General features: G+C 48.8%; 2 protein-coding genes across 11 annotated transcripts in view; one reads left to right on the top strand and one right to left on the bottom strand.

Annotated features, from left to right (window-relative positions):
* The window catches only part of ARMH1 (armadillo like helical domain containing 1), a 38965-nt gene extending 35757 nt beyond the window's left edge, over window positions 1-3208 (bottom strand). For 7 of the 9 annotated variants that reach the window (XM_039884011.1, XM_039884019.1, XM_039883987.1 and 4 more), the window contains exon 1: window positions 3064-3208. The gene's annotated coding sequence lies outside the window, so the exon portion shown is untranslated. The other 2 variants (XM_039883994.1, XM_039884005.1) reach the window with 2 other exon arrangements.
* Window positions 3209-3280: 72 nt separating this feature from the next.
* TMEM53 (transmembrane protein 53) lies at window positions 3281-18588 on the top strand. Of its 2 annotated transcripts, XM_039884145.1 has the most exons (3): window positions 3281-3454; window positions 13021-13142; window positions 17022-18588. In XM_039884145.1, exons 1-3 carry the CDS (start codon window positions 3394-3396, stop codon window positions 17673-17675), a joined length of 837 nt encoding a protein of 278 aa, XP_039740079.1. In that variant the 5' UTR covers window positions 3281-3393; the 3' UTR covers window positions 17676-18588. The 2 variants fall into 2 exon arrangements, with proteins under 2 accessions (XP_039740079.1, XP_039740084.1); XM_039884150.1 differs by lacking the exon at window positions 13021-13142 and having other exon boundaries at window positions 3316-3454; window positions 17022-18587.
* The last annotated feature ends 108 nt before the right edge of the window (window positions 18589-18696 follow it).

Here is an 18696-nt window from a genome sequence, read left to right as displayed (position 1 = left end):
TACAGATCCCACTTTTCCTCTCCCCAGACTATTTTTTGCCCCCAACTCTACTCCATAGATCTGCCCTCATACTCTCCCCATAAAATGAAACTCTCTAGGTCAATCATAACCTCATTACCCGCATTCTCTTCACCCCTTCATTGCTCTATGCTTCATCTTCCTTGACCTGATTTCCTACCTTTCCTTCTCCCAGTCTTCTTACTCTGCCGTCGAAAGCTTATGTTCCTGATTAGGAAAGTCTCCTCCACTCTTAGCTTCTCCTCAGTTGCTCTGCCTACCTCCAGCCTGCCCTGAAAGCTGCCTCTCCCTTAGGGTGCCACTTCTGCATAGCCCTCCCTAGTGGAGGTTGCCTATACTCTTACACCTGAAGGATCTCAGAGTTGGAAGTGGGACTAAGTTTCTCTTCACCAAAGCCCAACCCAGTTCCTTATCCCACTACCTTTTTGTAAAAACCTTTGCTACTTTGAGGGTTATGCCATTCAGTTGTATTGATCTCCTTGTGCCATCATCTAGATTCCAGGACAACCTAATTTATTTATCAAGGACTTCGGTACCTAGCAAACAAGCATTCTCTTTCCTTTCGCCTCCTCAAGTCCTGCCATTATCCAGGGGGATTTCAATGGCTATGTCAGCATCCTGAATGTTTTCTGTTCTCCACTTCAGCCACACACACCCATGACCACATCCTGGGCCTTACCTGGAACTATACAAATGTCATGACTCTACTTTCTGATCATGACTTATCCAACTATTTCCAAGATACGGGTTTTCTGACTTTATTGGGACCCCTAGTCCATAACACTTTTACATTCTCTTATGCAGTTAGATTCTAAAGTCCATCATCTCAACCTTTTTCCAGGATCCTCAACTTCCTTGCCCTTTGTCCTTCCATTTCATCCACCTGATAAAACCCAAACCTGTTCAACTAATCTGTCTGTACCCACCACTAGATGGCTGAATATTGTTGGGGAAAATATACATGTCATATGATGATGCAGATTGCTTCTGCTACAAATTAATGGTCATCAACCTCAACAAGCCTCATAACTGCCCAGAAATCTGTATGCTGCCATTCCCATTCTTCATTGCAGCTATTTCAATCTCTCTCTGCTCTTCTCGAACCTTGCACATTGTCTCCAAACCCTCTCTCACTTGCTGATATCTTGTCCGTTCCACAGAGAAAATACACCACAAACAAGAATTCCTTCAACTTCTTGCCACCAAACCTACTAATGAACTAATTTCACATACTTTCTTCCTTTTTGTTACAATGCAAATGTCTCTCCACCTTTCTAAGCGAATTTCTCCATCGATGCTTTGAATCCCCTGTTATTCTTTTTCTGGGATTGCTACTGTCTCAGTTACCTCTTTTTCTCTATAATTTTATCTTTTTCCTTTTGCTGGATCCATGCCAACAGCATTTCTTCCACCTGAAAACACCTGTGTCTCCTTCCAGCTACTGCTATATTTCTTTTTTCTCCTAAAGAGCCAGACATCTTGAAACTATATTGTACATGCAGTCTTCACTTCCTTAACTTCCCACTCACTTCTCACTGTAATTTGACCTCTGCTTCCAGGCCTCCATAGAAACCGCATTTGCGAAGGTCACCAACAACTTCCTTGTTTCTAAATCCAGTGGATTTTTTCAGACTTTATTTGATTAGTCATGGGCCTTCAACACTATCCTCCCTAGGCTTCTGAAACACCACATTCTACTACTGATTATCTTACCACTCTGGACATTTCATCTCAATTACCTATGCAGGTTCATTCTCTTTTGCCAGACTCTGAGACTTGAGTGCCTCTCAGTGCTCTGTCCTTGGCCCTTTTTTCTTCTTACTCTACATACATATTCTCTTTGGGCAAGCCCAACAAACCAATCCACTGGTGTAGTACCTATAAGGCACTACAGACTACCACATTTCTATTTCCATTTTAAACATACCTTGCAAACTCCAGTCAGGCACACTCAACTGCCTCCTGGACACCTCCATTTGGATGTCCCACTGGCACTTCAAATTCTCCAGGCCCAGAACTTACCCTCTCCAAAAAGCTCTGCATCCTCTCTTTTCTGTTTGCCAAAGCCAGGAATTTAAAAGTCATCTTTTCTCCTACTTGCCCCACCAGGCACCAAGTCCAGTTCTTTTTAGCTTATAAGCGTCTAAGGAATCCATTCTCATTGTTCCTGCTACCTCTCTATGCTTTAGGCCACTGTTATCCTTCCACATTACTGAAACGACTTCCTAACTGTTCTCCCTCCTCTTAATCCCCAATCCATTCTCTGCATTTGTCTTTCTAAAATACAAATCTCATTGTTACTCCTTTTCTAAAGCTCTGAAATGACTCCCCTTTTTCCTTAGGAGAAAGTCTAAGCTCTTGCACTCATAAGAAACACACTGGAAAATTTTTACCATAAAGAAGATCAACTTATAAATTGAGCTTGCATCGAAGACCATCCAGGATCTGGGCCTAATTGTTTTTCCAAGATTACTCTCACATTAATATCTCCTCATAAGTTCTGGAACTCACCCCTCAGTTTCCTCTTTTTGAGCTTCTGAAAGTTGGTTCATGAGTGGTTCCTCTCCCTCTCAAGATTTATGGAAGTCAGAGCCAAAAGCTTAATCCTTTCTAGAGCCCAGCTACATAATAGGTGCTCAGTAAATATCTGTTAAATGCATGGATAAATGCAAGAACACGGTGTTCCCTAGCCCCACTGTGTCTCCCACGAACAAGGCATTCTCTAGTCTTCCCCTGAAGACACTACCACCCTTCAACCCCCCACCTCCAACTCCCCCACTGCCTCCTACCCCACCAGTCAGAATATGCCTCGTCCTACTGGGTGGAGGATGGGGCCGGCATGAGCCCCCTAGGTTGTTTTGTGTGGTTTTCAACCTCAGCTTTCGGAGCTGCAGCTGGTAGAGGATGGTAGAGGTAGCTAGATGATATAAGCCAAAGGGCACTTCCGACCACTCGGTAGGACAAGACGCGGTGGGGAAGGAAGACTGGCACCCTCCCCACTCTCCCATATCCAGAGAACCGCAAATCTCCCTCAGACCCTCTTACCTACATAGGAGGGTGGGGACTCTTTCTGACCGGCGTCCCGGCTGACCACTACCTGATCCACATCTAGTGCTCAGCCAATGGCCGAGGGCCAGGGATAGAGCGGGGCGGAGCATGGTTGCTAGGGCCGGGCTAGTGGGGTGAGGCGAGAGGCTCCGCTAGAGACTCGGTGTGGTTGCTAGGGTGGGAGGTCACAGAGCGCGCTCAGGGATTGGGCAGCGTCGAGGGAGGTGGGTGGTAATTGGGCGGTGCCCAGGAGGCACCCGGGTGAGGCGCGGGTGCGCGAGCGGGAGTTCCGTCGGCAGGCCGGTGCTGAGAGCCCGCACCTTCACCATGGTCTCGGCTGAGCTGGACTACACCATCGACATCCCGGATCAGCCCTGCCGGAGTCAGGGTATGGAACGAGGTTTGGGGCCAGTCGTGGGGAGGTGACCTAACGAGCCTGTGTTACCTTGCGCAGTTGTGGCTCCGCCCCTGAGGCCCCGCCCTCTCGCGGCCCGCCCCTCACGGGGGTCCTGCAGGTCCTAGACTTCGTGGGGCCCAGAGAGCCCCGCCCCCTTGTCAGCCCCGCCCCCGGAGTGCTCAACCGGTCCGAGCCCCGCCTCTTCCCTGCGTCCTTTGGTGTGGGGGCCCTGTTTTTCTGTCTTTTTGGTCAGAATTTTCAGGTCCATGACCTTGTTACTCTCTTCCTAGCTGAAGTCTGCGGAGGGCAGGAGCCCCTCCTGATTCATTTGTTTGAGGTCGGGCTTCCGACTTCTATCCTCTCTTCCGCGGTTGTGGCTAAGCAGTCCCCATCACTATTTTCCGGGGTCCTCTCAGAAGCCCAGGACACAGAAACCCTTATCCCTCCCTCCCTTTCCACTCTCCTTGGCAGTGGTTAACAGAGCAGTCTCTGCCGTCGGGTAGAAGTTGTTGTAGCTGCCAGCCCCTGAAAGACACACGGACCACCAGAACTCAGTGAGTTATAGAAAACGCGCTCTTTATTCGGCCAGCTGGGTCTGCCAGGGGTACGCAGACCCCAAATTAAGCAGCCCCGAAATGTAGAGGTACAGGGTTTTTAAGCCCTAAATCCCATTCCTCATTCTGTCTTAAACACAAAGGTCTATTTTTCCCCTATTCACTACCTGTCAACCCACAGGTTGGGTGTGCAAGCAGGGAGTACAGAAGCAGAAAGCTTGTTATTAGAATGTTGTGTTCCCATGGGTGTTAACCTATGTTCCCATGGGCGATAGCCAAGCAGTAATTTTCCAGCCAGCACATCCCCCTTGGCCTTAGCAGAAAATCAGATCTTTGATTCTTCATATGGAGTTTGCTCATAGCCTCTATTTTGTAATACTAAAAGTTCCCATAGGTGATAGCCTATGTTCCCGTAGGTGATAGCCTATGTTCCCATGGGTGATAGCCTATGTTCCCATGGGCAATAGCCAAGCAGTAATTTTCTAGCCAGCACAAAGTCTGTTCACCTCCTGACTGCTCCCTTTAGTTACTTGATGATCTTTGGCAGGCTACCCCCTCTGAACTTCAGTTTCTTCATCTGCAAAACTGGCATACAGATAGTAACCTCCTTCACAGGGTTGTTGGTTGTACAACTGAGGTTGTTTGTGTTAAGGACCCAGCACAGTGCCTGGCATGGAGTGACTTTAACGATTAGCATTATTTTTCTCCCCACAGTCATATCATTAAAGAATGGCGTGTTGGAGGCTCTAGAAAATTTGTAGCCTGTAGAGCAGGCGTCAGTCTCTGGCCGTGTGAGTAGGATTTGGGGCCCAGAGGATGGAAAGTTTGGCCCAGACTGGGAATTATGGTACAGGAGCCCTAAAGTACATGTCAGCCCAAGAGCCCAGCATGTCTGCCCCGTGCATTACTCCACACTGCTTTCACGCCAACAGTCTCACTGCCAGCAGCTCAGCCTCAGAGCTACCGCAGTGATTTTCCTAAGGCAAAGGTTTGCTGTTATCACTGCTCTGCATAAAACCCTTCAGTGGCTCCTTATTGCCCTCAGGATAAATCATGTCCAGATTCCTTAACATGGCATTCAAAGGCCTTCATAATTTATCAGCCTCTGCTTACCTTTTTGATCACTATGTCCTTCCACTGTTCAATTTGAGTTTTATGTTCTAGCAACCCAACTGCTTGTGATTCTCCACACACTTTGTGCTTCTCTGCCTTTGCTCCTGCTGTTTCCTCTGTCTGGAATGCCCTTTCTCTTCTGCTGCCCCACACAGCCCCCCTCTCGTCCAGCTCATCATTTAATGCTTAGTTCAGATGTTGCCTCTTTCAGGAGAGCCTTCCTAGACCCCTCCCATCGCATCTTGTTTTCTTTGGTCGAGGTCTAAGAGGGGAGGGCAGCCCCTGGGTTTCCACAGAACAGATGGCTCTAGATCAGCTATATTTCCCTAGAACTGTGCTCAGGGAAATTTTAACTGTTGGCTTAGGGCTCTTGGGTTTATAGATGTAAAAGTGCTTTTGGCATCAGTGCGAGATGAAGCCAGTTAATGTTCTTGTCCTTGGAGAGCCTTCAGCTGCAAAGGACTGGAGCTGCCCTCCGCATGGCCAGGAGAGCAGAAGTTCTCTCTCAGCCCTTGTGGGCCACCTGGTGCCCTTGGTTTGCATATCAGACCTACCTCATACTTGTTCTATGGCTTTGGCAAGTTATTGAAGCACCCTGTCAGGGACAGTGAGCCTCAGATTTTCTCACTGTAAAATGGGAATTATAATAGTGCCTACTTCAGGGACTGTGAGGGTTGCCAAGATGGTGATTGGATGTGTGTGCCCGGCACGTTGTCGGTATATTTCCTCTGCTTATGGCTCCTCACACTGCTTGAGGAGGCTGGGTCCTAGTAGTGAGAGAAATCTTAGGGGGACCATTTTGTCCTGCATCCTTCTGCTAGCATAAGGGCATTCTCTTGCTACCGGACTGTCCCTGACAGGGTGCTTCCTCCCAAACATCTTGATCCGTTGGAGGCAACTGGGATTGTTAGAAAGCACCTCCCTTTTTTGAGCCACAATCGGCCTTCCTGTCATTTCCTCTTTCAGTTCAGCATTTGCTGTGTGCTGGCCTTGAGTTAGTTGCTGGTGCCTTAGAAGTGACTCAGGAGCAGGCTCCCTTCAGGGAGCTGTGGTTTTGGGGAAGGGTGAGGTTTATGAGCAGCTGGTTTCACAATGATGTGGTGGTAACTGCAGGGCTAGAGGGTCGTGGTGGGTACAACAGAGAGCAAGGTAATCTCTCTTCCTCTCTCTTCAAGGCACAGCTTCATGCCTTCCTCACATCTCTTCTCCAAGAGAAATACCTCCAGGGCTTTCAGCTGTCCCTCCTCTGATACAGTTCTAACAATCTCCTTCCGATTGCTCCTCTGGACTGGCTTTAGTGTGTCACGCCTTTACCTCAAAGTGCATACCCCAGAACTGAGCTGGAAGTTGTAGGACCTCTCAGAAGGAGTTAACAGCACTGTGATCCCCTGAATTCATTTGCTTTCCATCTGAAGAGAGCTCCCCTTCAGGCTGACATGGCTTCACAGAGTGACAGTCTTTGGGGACCCCCAGAGATTGTAGTGTGTAGGACAGTCATATTTGGTGTCTGGAATTGCTCTTCCTCCATATTCGAACATCAAAGCCACAGAGCCCAGCACTGCGGTGAGTTGACAGAGAGGTGAGCAGCTGCTGCTGACACATCAGTTCGCTGGAAGGGAGCTGTGGATCTGGGGTCATTCAGAGCCCGGAATGGACAGCTCAGGATTTCTCTGCTGGGAGTCCCACCACCAGTATCTGTGGCAGCCCATGTTGAGGGTAGTCTGTTTGGTCCTTTGCTGAAGCTGAGCCCTTGACCTGGAATCTCCTCCCAACCCACCCACTCTGCTTCTCTGACTAGTGATTCCCTCACCCTCCTAATACCCTGCTCCCATCTCATTTTTTGGGGGGCTCCCAGAGCAAGGAGTTGTTGTAGTGCTTTTGATCGTTTTGCTCACTGTTGCCAGGGCCTGGCAAGGATGAGGTGCCAAGTGAGCCCAGTGGAGTCACTTGGAGGCACTGTGGGAGTCAGCTGCTTTGACATCTTAATCCAAGATTGTATTGCCCCTCCTCCTCCCAGCCAGAGAATGGTCAACCAAGTCCTGTCCCAAGGCCCTTCTGTGGTTTGCTGGCAGGCCCGCAGGCCTTCTTAAAACCACCATGTCGCCCTCATGTTCAGTAAACATTTTCAGAAATAAACGATTCACGGAATTAATGGGGCAGGGACGAGGAGCTCACTCTTAGGGTACAAAGAAGGCTTTGCAGGGGAAGTGATGGATTTATTGTCATCTTAGGCTTTATTTTACTTACTTATTTGAACTTTAAAGATCAGATTTGGAAAACCAAGGCTTTATGATCCTGCTCTTTTGCTAAGCACTGGCTTGGGTCAAAGAAATGTAGACATTGTCTTAACCCTCAGGAAGCTTTCACAGGCACCCAGGAAACAGTCTGGAGTGGTCTGGACCACCATGATGGGCCCTGGTGGTCGGGGCACCTTCCTGGAGAAGAGTGGCCCAAGCTGGACCTGGAGCATCGGGAGGGCTGGCAGGTAGATGATGAACAGCAGAAAGTGTGGCAGTAAGGGGGCTGAGGAGGACTGAGAATGGCCCATGGGAGCAGGGCCCTGGCAGGAGGCTGTGGTGCGTTTTCAGGAGTGGGCAATGAGATGAAAACCTAAAGAACTATCACACCAGAGAGGCCTCCAAGGCCCAGGTGAAGTGTGAGTTGGGACTTGATCCTCTTCTTGTTTATGGGGACCTTAAAAAATGCCTTAAAAAAACCCCAGGAGTTTCATTTATTTTTTAACTCATGGTTTCTTGTTCCACACATTAATAAAAGCTTTTTCTAATTTGTCTGCTCTATACCAGGCACCGTGCTGGGCCTTGGATTTGAGATCCAGACCTGATAGACCCTTTAGAGGCCTGCCTTTTCTGAGGCCTCGGGGTTTCTGTTGCACTTCCATGTCGACCATGCCCTATTCACATGCCAGGCCTGCTAGGAGCTCGTCCCAGGATTTCATGAATCCTCCCCACCACCTTGTGAAGGAGGGAGTGCTGTCATCCCGTTTTACAGATTGGGGACAGAAGCTCCGGGGAGGTGAAGTACCTTGTCCCAGGTTATCCCAGATTTCAACTTGGGAGCCTCACTCCTAAATTTGTGCATGCAGGTTTCAGCGGCCATTAGGGAGTGTTGCTTGAATCCAGTTTCATTGCTAGGAAACAGTTAAGGACATACATGAAGAAAGAGGTGTCCATTAAAGTATTTTTATGACAGCAAAAAATTGGAAACATCATGTTTAGTAATGGAAGATTGGTCACCATAAATTATGAAATATTCTACAGCTGCTCTGCAGCCACTGAAAAGGATGGTGTAGAAATATATAAACTGACAGGCGGAGATGTTCACAATATATTGCTAAATCGAAGAAAGCAGATTACAAAACAGTATGATTCCAAATTTTATTAGATATTTATTTTCTCCTTTTCTATAGTAGGCATGCATTCCTCGTGAAGTAGTAATAACTTTGATTTATTGAACTCTTTCTTTGTGCCAGGTACCATGCTAAGCCCTCTATAGTCATTATCTTATTTAATCCTTTGTATTATTATTCCCATTTTACAGATAAGGGATTTAAAGCTTAGAGAACTTGCTCAAAGTCTATTTCTTAGTTATTAGTGGCAGAGCCAGAGATTTGAACCCAGATAGGATTTTATACAGTATGTACCGTTAGAAACATACCATGCCACTCTCCTATGCTGTAATTTTAAAAGAGTGAAAATATAAAAGCAAATTTCAAATAAAGTAATCTTGTTTTAATAGAGGAACTGTGAAGACTGGAAAATATTTCTGGGGAGTAGAGGAAATTGAGGATCCTTTTATTCTTCATATTTTAAAAAGAAAACTAGGGTCTTTGTATTTTGATTCTGCCTTACAGATAAAAAGCACATATTGTGCCACAGTGAGTTGACTCAGTAGGTGGAGTGGGCATTAGCAAAGCGTAAACATAGAGCGTCAGCGTCCTGGGTGGGGGGACGGGGTGGGGTGGGGTGGTGTGGAGTGCTGGTGTGAGGTCCTGGAGGTGGATTCTGGCCCTGCCACTTTCTACTGCATATTCTTGGGAAAGGGACTGACTCCATCTGTGTTTTAGTTTTTTAATCTGTAAAATGGAGACAATAGCTGACGTAGTAGCTAGCTTCTAGGATGTTTGCAGGACCAAATGAGGCAGCAGATATTGAGGTTCTGGCTGGAGTGGCCAGTCCCTAAGGAGGAACAGGCAGAAGAGATTAGTGTTAGATCAGTTGATGTACAGAGAAGCAGCCGTGTGTACAGGTCTGGAGCTGAGGTGATAGCCATTTGGTTAAGACTGGGGCCTTGATTTTTGTTCCCCCAAGGCCCTGCTGGGATAGTGGTTATAAGCTGTTCTCTAGGCCACTTGGGTTTGGATTCCAGTTTTACTATTTTCTAATTGTGTAACCTTGAGCAAGTTATTTCCTATCTCTGTGGTTTAGTTTTTCATTTGTAAAATGAGAATAATAACAATATTTTTGTTCCTGGGGTTGTTGTGAAGATTAAATGAGTTGATATGCAAAGTGCTTAGAATAGTGCCTGACACATAATGTTCTTTTTGCTGTTCCTGTTTTTCTTGGTGATGGGAGAGAGGGGGAGGGTAGGAGCTGGAAGGAAATGTGGAATTCGGAGCGGTTTATGATGGTTTAGGAACGAGGTGGATTGGATTGCCTACGTGAGGTCATGCTAGTCTTGGAGTATATATAAGTGGGAAACGAGCTGGTGGTGCCTGTCTTCAGTGTCTGAGGGGCAGTGGCCAGAGGCCAGGAGATGTCAGCAGCGGGAGGGGAGAGGATGATATGGCCAGTAGAATGAGCATAAAAGGAGCAGGGGGTTTTACAAGAGGGTGGAGGAATCATTATCTGGATGTGGTCATAAATAATAATAGCCATAGCAATTACTTTTATGACTCTGGAAAGGGCAGTGGGTAACAAGAAGAATGCCAGCTCTTTCTCCCTTGGATCCATTCTTCACTTTGCAGCCACGTGTTCATTTAGGACATTTCTACTGAGTGCCTGAACGGGCCAGCTGCAGTGCTGGGCACTGGGGATGTGGCAATGAACACGACAGACCCAGTTCCTGCCTTCACGATGCGTGCTGGCTAAGGGGAGAGACAGACATTAAACAGATAATCGCACAAGTCATTAATCAATACAGATTGGATCATACCATTCCCACCCACAATTCCAGAATCTTCATTAGCTTTCTACTGCTACAGAATAAAATCTCGACTCCTAAGCATGGCTTGAAGGCCCTGAAGGGTCAGGCTCCAGTCCCACTCTTGGCAACTCTCCTGACCACTGCTGCTCCCTCACCCAGGCGTCTACCACCCCCAGGACTGCTTGCTGTTTCCTAGACCGACTACAATGTCTCCAGTGGCCCCCTGCCGCTCGCTGCTCACGCACTCTCTGCACCTGGCATGCTCCTGCTGGTTCTTCATGGCCAGCGCAGCAAGTGCGTTTTCCTTCTGTAGGCCTTTTCCAGTCACCATCGCTCTCTCAGCCATGTTCCCAGAGTACCTTGGACTTATCTGGATATAGCACTTCATGTATAGAATCAGAAATTTGTAGCATGGCTCCAATGGAAGGAGGTCATGACAAAGGCTCTGAGCTAGGAGTGGGCACGGAAAGTAGAGTGCTGGGAGAACATGTCAGGGGAGTGGGAGGTGCCCATAGGTAGGCAGCACCTGTGGCTTAGGGGCAGCCTCGAGTACCTGGCTGGAGTGAAGGGACCAGTTCCCTCCCTTTAGGAACATGATGGAAAGCTTAGGCTCAGGGAATAGGCAGTGTGTTCAGGGTGCCTGTATGCTGAGAGTTTTCTTCATGGGGATGCATGTCTGGGAAAGAGTTATTCCTGCCCGAGTTGGTGAAGCCCAGTGTGCCAGTAAAACCTGCAGTGGAGCAAGATGGAGTTAGAAATCCTAGCTACAGGAGTTGGGGCAGCCCAGAGGCCCAGTAAAAGCTGTCTGAACCCTCCCCATCTGGGAATGCGCCATCACTGCTAGTCATGGTGGCCTTAACTTTGGGTGGCCACCAGGGGATGTGATTTCCCTTGGCTGCCTTCTTTGTATTTGAGATAAATCCCAAGGCCCTTTGCTCGTGTCTCGGTGGTGGCACATGGAGGGAGAGTCCTACGCTCAGACAGCCTCACCAAGGTAAGGGAGCTGCCAAGGGCCAGGTCTCAGGAGTAGAGCTTCTGGATCTCAGAGATTCAAAGGCAGACCCAAGTGGTAGCAGCCAGTTAATACTCATGGGGTTGCCGCAGCCTGAGCTTCCTGGACCGTCATCCCCAGATATAGCCTCTTCACCAAAAAGGCCAGTGCAGGTGAAGTGCTGCCCTGTTAGAGGACAGAGGAACATCAGGCCGAGAAAGGGAGTGAGAATATCTGGAGTGGCCTGAGTTAGAGCTGTGGGACTTCCTTCCTCATCAGAGACTGAGGCCAGCGTCAGGAGATCCTGGGAGGGCTGGCAGGCATCAGCAAGGGACTGAGGCACTGTCAGCTCCTGCTGCAGACAGTTATAACCCAGCCTGGGATCCCCGTGGGTGCAGGCAGTTAATCTCCGTAGGCCAGAGTCGCCACTGCTGGAGAGCAGGAACATTGAACTTTTCAATCACATTAATTTCCACAGGAAATTGTTGTCTTCCTTTTGTCCAAAGGTTAGTGATTTATATTTACCATCCTCTTAACTAGCCTTGAAATTTACTGTTGCCAGGTCACCACCGGCCTTCGTAAATCTTAGGGTGGCAGCCGAACATAGCCAAGTGGCTTGATCCTTGGAAGGGCACACCCTGGTCCTTTCGGGAGGGCAGATAACCTGCACAGAAGAGCCCCTGAGGAGGTGGGGAGTCACTTGGCAGGGAGATGAGATGAGATCTGACCAACAAGGTTGCAGGGAAGCCTTTTGATAGCAGCCATGGAGTAGGCAGCTGGCTTGTGCATCAGCATATCACCACAGGAGACGTGCTTCTAGTTGTGGACAGGGATGGTGGTACAGAAGGCCTCAAGCAGCTTGGTTAGGATGGCCTGTGTGACCTTAGGCAAGTATCTTAACCACTCTGTGCTTCGGTTTCCTCATCTATAATAGTATTACTCATACTGTTGTTATGAGGGTTAAACTTCAGTAAATATCAGCTAGTAGTAGTCTCTGGAAGGACAGGTGGGTGGTTTGGTATAGGCCTTGGAGTCAGTCTGCTCCGCCTCTCTGCTTACACTGACCTATCCGTTTCTCTTTGGAAGACCCTCTTCTTCCATCTATTTGTGGAATTAGAACATGGGCTTGTAAACTTTTTTTGTAAAGGGCTGGTAAGTATTTTATGCTTTGTGAACCATATGATCTCTGTTGCAGCTACTCAACTCTGCTGTTTTATCATGAAAGCAGCCATACACAAGAAGTAAATGAATGTGGCTGCATTCCAATAAAACTTTATTTGTGGACAAATTTCCATGTGTCACAAAATATTATTATTATTTTTTAAACCATTTAAAAATGGAAAAACCCATTTTTTATTTCGGCTCACAGGTCACATAAAAACAACATGGGCTGGATTTGGCTCATGGCTTGTAGTTTGCTGACCCCAGTATTAGAAGGTGAAATTGCATGGATAAAGTAGTCTTTTTTTCACCTGTGCTATGTCTTTGAGTCATTAAAGAAAAGTGCCCTCCTGTGGATTTTTCCAATGACCCTGTAGTGACTCCTGAGAGGCCTAAAAGCCACCTTGAGGAAGGAGCCCAGTGGGAACCTGAGGCACAGGGGCTGGCAGAATACCTGGGCCTGTCACTCGTTGGTTCCCTGCCTGTAGCCAGAGTGGTGCTGGCTCTAGAATGGCCAGTCACCCCCACCCCACACCCCATCTCTGGTGCTGACCGTCTCACTGTATGTGTTTCAGAGTACAGCCCTAGCCAAGATGAGAAGGAGGCAGGGACTCGACAGCCTTTGGTGATTCTTTTGGGCTGGGGTGGCTGCACCGACAAGAACCTTGCCAAGTACAGCGCCATCTACCACAAAAGAGTGAGTACTGCAGGCATGGGGACACCCAGGGCTCTGGGGCCCTGCCCCATGTAGTTGCTTTGCGGGGAACTCTGAGCCTTGGCTGCCTTCTTCTCTGGGCCGCAGCAAAGGCTGACCACCAATGTTGCAGGCCTGAGAATGGCACCAAGAATGGCCTGTGAGGAAGACGCTGGGGTCATGGGGACTTTGGCAAGATTATCCCTGCTTTGCTGCTAGCTTTGTGGCCTGGTCTGTCCCCTTCAACCCCCTGACTTGCTTCCTCTTCCTTCCTCCCCAAACCCCACAGTGGGTAGCCCAGCCCTTATGTGCTCCCAGCTGCAGAGTCCACCCAGACCTCAAGTTTCTGTTGGCTGGATGCTGCCTGTCTGGGCAGCAGGAGCCTGGGTTGGGTGCGCTGGGTGTCTGTACTTCCAGGACTGTCACCTTTTCTGATCAGGTGAAGTTCTGTCTTAGATTGACCAGGGCACCTTCACATTCCTGTAGTAGAAGGGCCTCTTGGAAAAGAGATTCAGGCTTGAGGTTTCCTTGCTTCTTCTCAGGCTGCACCAGGAGTTGGATATAGAGGTTGTGGTAATTGAAGAGAGCCTTAGGGGGCTTGGTTACATTTCGAAAGGTCATTTCGTATCTTTGGCCTCTGGCCCAGTCCTGCCCTTCTCAGCCCAGACTTCCCAAAGCAAAGAAACACCAGCACAGACAGCCCCAGCTGCCACCTGGGAGCCTAGAACTGAGGAGGGGTGGGAGCCTTCCGGGAGAAAGGCCAGCTGGTGTCCCCCTCCCCTTGGCCTCTTTCCACTGACCCACGTCTGCACTGTGCCTAAGGTGTGTGGTGGCCGTGGAGTGGGAGAAAGTTTGGGGGAAAAAGTAGTTCTGAGCTTGAAGCTCCCTGCCACCAACAAGGCTGGTCCTCTGGCATCAGCTTTTATAGCTTGCCTTACTCTGCAGGTAGTTTCAGCTACTTCTGAATTTCTTCAGTGAGGTAGGCTTTTTTGTCTTGCTTCTCCATTAGACTAAGATCTGTGAGGGCAGGCGGAAAAATAGAAATAGGTGAATGTGGCTAGAACAGAGAATGAAAGAAAGGGCATGTGGCAAGAGGTGAAGCTGGGGAGGGTCCTCAGGGGATTTAAGCAGGGCCACTGAGGTTAGATTTGCGCTTCTGAAAGTCCTTCACTGCAGGGGGCCAGGACTGGAAGCTGGGAAGTGAGTTTGTTGCAGTGGTCAGGACCTTGGGGCCGATGGTGCTGGTGGAAGGAAGTTGATTGATCAAGGAGTTCGTTAGGAGGTAGAATGGTAGATTAGTGAGAGATTGGATATGGGCACAGGGATAGGGCGGGGTCAAGGGTAATACCAGAGTTCTGGCTGCAGCAGTTCTTGAGTAGAAGGGGATGTGGGTTTTGAGCCATAGGCGCTGGGGTAGATGCGATTCCCCCAGGGAATGTGTAGAGGGCAAGGACAGAGCCCTGAGAAGCCCAAACTTAAAGGAGCAGAAGATGAAGAGAGTCCTACAAGGAAAGGAGGTGTGGCCAAAGAGGGACAAGAAAACCCAGGAGAGTGTGGTGGAATCCATAGTGCGCCTTTGGGAAATGGGCCACACTTTTCCCAAGGGCAGGAGGAAAGATGTTATTGGTGCAGGAGGCATGGTGAGAAAAAGAGGGAGCATAAGCCCAGGGAAGGCAGAGGGGTTGAGGTGGCAGGGCTGGTGGAGGGGTTGTCTGGTAAAGGAAGAGGGTGCATTTACCCTATGGTCAGGAGGATAGAATGGGTGTGGAAAGAAAGTTTTTCCTAACCTCAAACCCCTAATACTTTATTATTATTATTATTTTTTAGCATTTTATATTATTATTAGTCTCAAGTATATAGTACATTGGTTAGAAATTTATATAGTTTATGAATACTTACTATTTAAAAGAAAATAAAGACACCGTATTCTCCCACCCAGAGATTACCTCTATTTACACATTAGTGTATATCCTTTCACCTTTTTCTGTGTGTGTATCTTTTCTTTACCAAAAGGAGATCTTTCGAATACACTATTTTATATCTTTTTTAGATCATGATCTCTATGGTTCCATGTTAATAAATTTTCATCTCATCTAATTTCCAGTTCACATTTAAATTCTCTAATATTAGAGTCCCCAAAGTGTATATTATAGATGATTTTCCCAAACCAGGATCCAATTCAGGATCACTTATTGCATCTAGTTATTTTGTTCCTTAACCCTTTTTGAAATCTAGACTCCTCCCTGTTTTCAAGATACTAACTTATTGAACAGCTTGGGCTACCAGAGAATATATCTAGGAGTGTGTGATCCTGAATGCTGCTAAAAGGGAAGTGCAATGGGAACTAAAAGGTATCACGGGACTTGATTGTTTGGGAGAATATGGGTGACTTTCATAAGAGCATTGTTTGGGAGGGGATGAAGTTGAAAGGACGGTGAGTGTCAAAGTTTGTCTAGGAAGGTGAAGGGAAGGTGGGATAGAGTTAGAGGGGAACACAGTGTGATGCAGAAGCTTTTTAAAAATGAGATTGGTTTGAGCAAGAATCTAGTGAGAGAGACTGAAAATATAGGAGAGAGGGGTGAGGACTGATAGAGCAGGGCCTTGTCCTTTGAGCATATGCAGAGATGGAGAGATGGTTGGCTTCGGGGGAGAGAGAAAAGACTGGGATCTGACATCCAGTGAGATCTGGGTCCTTGATGTAGGGACTTCTGGGAGCATCTGACTGGGGAGGTGGCGGCAGAGTGATGCCCAGACCCCTCAAGTGTGCACGCATAGGAGATTTGGAGTTAACAGGGCACACTGTGTGTGCCCTCAAAGATGGCACTTTCACAGGAATTGCAGTTATGTCTGTACCAAAAAGTAGTCCTGCATATGAATGCTCCTGGGGAGGGGTGTGTGCGTGTGTGCACTTGTGAAGGTAGTTCTTCATCCATACTGTTAATAAGTGGTGCCAGGAATTGAACCTAGTCCTTTCTGACCCCAGAGTCTGCCTAACTCCAAGTCCCCTGACAAAGGGCCCTTTGTCTCTAGAAAAGGTTAATGAGAGGGGTTTAAGACTCAGGTTGGGTGGCTTTGGCCGCCTTTTCTAACTGGCCTAGAAGGGGATCTGTCTGAAGACTTAGAGGTGTACTTGACCCAGGCATTGAGGGGTACAGAAACCTAGAGAGAATTTGGCTCAGCTTTTAGAATTTGAGGAACAACAGCATTTACTATATTTAGAATTTCAGGGAGTGCGGAAGGAATGATCCCAGGCCTTGGAACCAGATAGATTTCGGTGTCAGACCCCTGATGCAGAAAGTATGGACTGCTCTCAGGGCTCTGTGTAGGGTTGGCAGTGTCTAGAGACTAACATCATGCAGGTCTGGCTCATGAGTGGCCTCTGGTGGTCAAGACTGGGGCCTGCAGGCTATGTCTTGGGTGTTGGGTCTCGTGGGGATGGATACCTGTGCCTGGGACGCAGGGACAGTGCAGAGTGGAGTCGCTGGCAGCAGGGTGTATTCAGGCAGCAAAACCTTAAATGTGCAAGTCGAGCAGATAGGGTGCACGGTCAGGGGTGGGAGGGAGACAGATGCCGATCAGAGTGAGACTTCCTTCTGGTCAGCCCAGAAGTCTCCAAAGCATGCTCTAGGCTCCAGCTCACATACCATCCCAGGCTGAGGGGTCTTGGCCAGTGTGAAGTGATTATTCCACAACCTTCCACTCTGGAAGGCACCATGTCTGTGAGTGGTGAGCTGGCGCCCAGACCCCAGCAGGGCCTGGAACACTGCTAGGCTTTCGGGCCTGTGCAAGTTGGAGCTGCTGGATCCTTCTGACATTGGCTTGTAAACCACCTCCCTGCCCCCACATCCCTGAGGACCAACCAGGCCTCTCTCCTCTTCCTAGGGCTGCATCGTGATCCGATACACAGCCCCATGGCACATGGTCTTCTTCTCCGAGTCCCTGGGCATCCCTTCACTTCGTGTTTTGGCCCAGAAGCTACTTGAGCTACTCTTTGATTACGAGATTGAGAAGGAGCCCCTGCTCTTCCATGTCTTCAGCAACGCCGGTGTCATGCTGTACCGCTACGTGCTGGAGCTCCTGCAGACCCATCGGCGCTTCTGCCACCTGCGTGTGGTGGGCACCATCTTTGACAGCGGTCCTGGTGATAGAAACCTGGTGGGTACTCTACGGGCCCTGGCAGTCATCCTGGAGCACCGGCCTATGGTGCTGCGCCTGCTGTTCCTTGTGGCCTTCGCCCTGGTGGCAATCCTGTTCCATGTCCTGCTTGCTCCACTCACTGCCCTCTTCCACAGCCACTTCTATGACAGGCTGCTCGATGCAGCCTCTCGCTGGCCTGAGCTCTATCTCTACTCAAGGGCTGATGAGATGATCCTAGCCAGGGATGTGGAACGCATGGTGGAGGCACGCCTGGCACGCCAGGTCCTGGTGCGCTCTGTGGATTTTGTGTCATCTGCACATGTCAGCCACTTCCGTGACTACCCTACTTACTACACGAGCCTCTGTGTCAACTTCATGCACAGCTGTGTCCACTGCTAGGGTCCTTGCTCCACCCACCTCACCTAGGCTTCCGAAATAAACGCCTGACACCTCCCTATAACCTACATCCATGGGTGGGGTCTTCTTCTGGTTCAATTTCCTATGGCCCTTTGGGACTTTGTGGTTCCCCAAGTAGAGAATTCCCTTGAGCTTCTGTGGTGGTCTGCTTATCCCAGGATCCTGGGGAGTGGGAGTGCCTGGGCACATCTCTGCAGGAGCCTTGCAGTGCTTGTGTTTGGATAAGTGCAGCAGTTAGGCTGCTGATTCCTGTGGCATTTAGGCTGTTACGAGTTAAGCAAGAGGGAGTGGGGTGGATCATTGGTTGATCTCCAGTTCCTTGACTGGAAGGTAAACTTTGTGGGGAGGTGCCAGAGGGTAGGATCAAGCTAGGGCAGGGGCTGTGATCTCTCCTACGGCCTCAGAAGGGCAAAGCCCCACAGCATGAAGCACCATCCTCATGGATCCCGCTTGGCCGTTCAGGAAGAGAGACTTCTCTGACCTGATTGCCAGGGAGTCTGAGGTAGAAGCCAGATGGGGAGCTGAGGATACAGAGGTGATTGACCTGCCTGGGTCCATCACACTTTGTCAGGAAGCCACTGGATCCAGGAAAAGTTGTAAGGTGTGTGTAATGGACAGATAGAGTAGGGAGCATTACACACACACCTTACAGCAGCGCCATATGGGCACTGGGAGAAGCGAAGTCAGGAGCCCTGAAGACCAGCACCAGGGCCAAAGGGCTGTTTGGCTGAAACAACGAAGTCCCTCATCTCCTTGAGGGAGACCCACTTGGCTCCTCTCTAGGCAGGAGTGGTGGCTTTAGCCTTAGAGTTCTATATTATCTATCATTCTGTGTCACTGCTGCACCCTGCTGGCACATAGTAGGTATTTAATAAATAATTGTTGATTGAATGAGCTTACTGTGGTGATCAAGGGACTTGGGGGGCAGGGATGGGCTTTGACAGTTTGACAGGCAGTGAAGGAAATGGATGGAACAACTCTAGGTGGGAGCTGAGTCCTGATA

This window comes from Pteropus medius, unplaced genomic scaffold (assembly GCF_902729225.1).
Source record: "Pteropus medius unplaced genomic scaffold, Ma_sr-lr_union100, whole genome shotgun sequence".
Taxonomy (NCBI): Eukaryota; Metazoa; Chordata; class Mammalia; order Chiroptera; family Pteropodidae; genus Pteropus; species Pteropus medius.
This window is presented reverse-complemented; position numbering and strand designations above follow the sequence as displayed.

Excerpts from the sequence above, each read along its gene's own strand:
- TMEM53 (XM_039884145.1), top strand. The coding sequence starts at position 3,394 with ATGGTCTCGGCTGAGCTGGACTACACCATCGACATCCCGGATCAGCCC. Across the intron at positions 3,455-13,020 it reads TCAGCCCTGCCGGAGTCAGG|AGTACAGCCCTAGCCAAGAT; the intron begins GTATGGAACGAG and ends TATGTGTTTCAG. Across the intron at positions 13,143-17,021 it reads GCGCCATCTACCACAAAAGA|GGCTGCATCGTGATCCGATA; the intron begins GTGAGTACTGCA and ends TCCTCTTCCTAG.